Raw genomic sequence first — 3,166 nt, 5'->3', positions numbered from 1 at the left:
ATCCTGGTCAACATGGTGAAACCCCGTCTCTACTAAAAATACAAAAAATTAACTGGGCATGGTGGTGTGTGCCTGTAATCCCAGCTACTCAGGAGGCTGAGGCAGGAGAATTGCCTGAACCCAGGAGGCGGAGGTTGCGGTGAGCCGAGATCGCGCCATTGCACTCCAGCCTGGGTAACATGAGTGAAACTCTGTCTCAAAAAATAAAAAAAAAATGTTTTTTTTATTTTTTGAGATGGAGTCTTGCTCTGTCACCCAGGCTGGAGTGCAGTGGCATGATCTCAGCTCACTGCAACCTCCGCCTCTCCCGTTCAAGTAATTCTCCTGTCTCAGCTTCCTAAGTAGCTGGGATTACAGGCGTGCACCACCATGCCTGGCTAATCTTTTGTATTTTTTTAGTAGAAATGAGGTTTCACCATCCTGGGCTGTTCTGGAATTCCTGACCTCATGATCCGCCTGCCTTGGCCTCCCAAAGTGCTGGGATTACAGGCATGAGCCACTGCGCCCAGCCAGGGAAATCCTTGTAACTGGATAACTATTACAAGTAGATAAATCAAGTGTGATTTTTGGACTACAAAGTTCTCTCTCAATGTTTTTCTAAATATTTTATCTTTATTACAGTCTTCAAAATTTTCATTCCATTCTGCGAGTTTATACATCCATTTTGTTTGATTGTAAATTTTCTTCAAAAATTGTAGTTGGGAGGTCGAAGCAGGAGGATCACGAGGTCAAGAGATCAAGACCATCCTGCCCAACATGGTGAAACCCTGTCTCTACTAAAAATACAAAATTTAGCCAGGTGTGGTGGTGGACACCTGTAATCCCAGCTACTTGGAGACTTAGGTAGGAGAATATCTTGAACCCAGGAGGCGGAGGTTGCAGTGAGCCGAAATCATGTCATTGCACTCCAGCCTAGGCAACAGAGCAAGACTCCATCTCAAAAAAAAAACAAAAAAACTGTAGTTGGGCCGGGCTCCATGGCTCATGCCTGTAATCCCAGCACTTTAGGAGGCTGAGGTGGGTGTATCACTTGAGGTCAGGAGTTCAAGACCAGCCTGGCCAACATGGTTTCTACTAAAAGTACAAAAATTAGCTGGGCATGGTGGCGGGTGCCTGTAATCGCAGCTGCTCTGGAGGCTGAGGCAGGAGAATTGCCTGAATCCAGGAGTCTGAGGTTGCGGTGAGCCAAGATTGCGCCACTGCACTACAGCCTGGGCAACAGAGACTCCGTCTCAGAAAAAAAAAAAAATTGTAGTTGAATTTCCTGTTGAAACAATGCTGCGTGATATTCTATGGTGATTGTTCTCCCTTAATTCCCTTTACCAGTTAAAGCTTGGTTATCAAAGGTGTGTTTACATCTTTAAAGTTATATAGCTTCTGACAATGAATGTAAAATGGTTTTATTTTTTACTTTTATTTATTTATTTTATTTAAATTATTTTTATTTTTATAAGAGACGGGGTCTCACTATGTTGCTCAGGCTGGAGTGCAGTGGCTATTCACAGGCACTATTCCACTACAGATCAGCACAGAAGTTTTGACTTGCTTCATTTCCGACCTGGGCGGGTTCATCCCTCCTTAGGCAACCTGGTGGTCCCCTGCTCTGGCGAGGTCACCATATTGATGCTGAACTTAGTGTGGACACCTGATCGGCATAGCGCACTACAGCCCAGAACTCCTGGGCTCAAGCAATCCTCCCACCTCAGCCTCCCGAGTAGCTGGGACTACAGGCATGCGCCACTGCGCCCAGCTAGTTTTTATTTTTTTTTAGAGATGGGGTTTCACCATGTTGGCCAGGCTGGTCTTGAACTCCTGATCTCAGGTAATCCACCTGCCTCAGTCTCCATAAGTGCTAGGATTACAGGCATGAGCCACCGTGCCTGGCATAAAAGGGGTTCTTTACATAAAAGTTTGTGAAGATATTAGCTTAGAGGGGCAAGTTAACTATGGTACTTAGAAATAAAGAGGCACATCCTTCTATGGATATCTAGTGAAGTCAGTTGCTATAATCTATTCTGTTTAAAAACCAAACTATACTAGGTCTGAATAACAAAATAATGTACATTTCCCCTAGAAGGCGGGAAGAAAAACTCATACCTATGTGCCATTCCGTTTTTTCTTTTTCTGATAGTGATTGTATCTCCCCAAATGACCTAACTCAGAGGAATTTAGGAATAGTGTACTGGCTTGCTTCCCATAAAACATCCCTGTTTGTGTTGTATATTTGAAATAGTAGCAACATGATTAAGAATGTGGACTCTAGAGTCAATCAGATGGCTCTGGGTTAAAATCTCAGCCAGCTCTACTACCTACTAGCTATTTGAGATTGATGCGTTCCCTCATCTATTTATTTTTTTCTTTCTTTCTTTCTTTTTTTTTGGCTAGCATCTCACTTAGCACTCATCTATTTATTTTTTAAAAAGCAGTAATAGTAGTAACTCATAGGGTTAACATCGAGATGATGTATGTAGACTGTTCTGCCAGTTTTCTGGTATCCCATGGTGAGTGCTCTAAGTACCGTGAGCATTGTCTATTATAATCACAGGGAGTAAGCAAGAGATGGGAAAACAGGGGCAGTGATATGAGGCCAATTCAGAGAGGTTCGTGGGTTACAGGAAGAAGACAGATAAGGCTATAGCATGAAACATATTAGTGTGAGGAAGGATTTCAGATGAGGAGGCCAGATCTGATAGTAATGAAACAGCTCCAGTGCAAGTGTTTTATAACTGGTTCTCTTTGATTCTTCTAGAGAGCCATGTCCTGCCACCGCAGCCAGCTCCTCTGGTTCCGCCGCCTCTACATTTTCTTCTCCCGGTACATGAGAATCAACTCATTGAGCTTCCTCTGAAGCCTTGAAGGGTTTTCAGATCCAAGGAACAAAGGGTAAAATAGACAAAGGAGTGCAGGGGACCTGGCATGGTGCTGGCTTATTTGCCTGAGCTAAAGGAGATCCCTGCTAAAGCAGCCTCTGCAAAAGGGAGCCCATGTAGGCCAGGGACTGTCCAAACTCCAGCTTCTTCCCCTGGGAAAAAACCCAAAGAACCAAAAACAGCCGGGCGCGGTGGCTCAAGCCTGTAATCCCAGCACTTTGGGAGGCCGAGGCGGGTGGATCACGAGGTCAAGAGATCGAGACCATCCCGGTCAGCATGGTGAAACCCCGTCTCTA

The 3,166-nt window shown here is 44.6% G+C and overlaps 1 protein-coding gene across 2 annotated transcripts in view; it reads left to right on the top strand.

The window, feature by feature from the left end:
• Positions 1–3,045, top strand: part of PIGL (phosphatidylinositol glycan anchor biosynthesis class L) — a 102,857-nt gene extending 99,812 nt beyond the window's left edge. For both annotated transcript variants that reach the window (XM_037727236.1, XM_017496824.2), the window contains one exon: positions 2,750–3,045. In XM_037727236.1, the coding sequence (XP_037583164.1) occupies positions 2,750–2,856 (107 nt within the window). In that variant the 3' untranslated portion in view covers positions 2,857–3,045. The remainder of the gene's footprint in view (positions 1–2,749) is intronic.
• The last annotated feature ends 121 nt before the right edge of the window (positions 3,046–3,166 follow it).

The sequence above is a fragment of the Cebus imitator genome, unplaced genomic scaffold (genome assembly GCF_001604975.1).
Source record: "Cebus imitator isolate Cc_AM_T3 unplaced genomic scaffold, Cebus_imitator-1.0 Scaffold223, whole genome shotgun sequence".
Taxonomy (NCBI): domain Eukaryota; kingdom Metazoa; phylum Chordata; class Mammalia; order Primates; family Cebidae; genus Cebus; species Cebus imitator.
The sequence above is the reverse complement of the archived record's forward strand: the minus strand, read 5'-3'. Positions and strand labels throughout refer to the sequence as shown.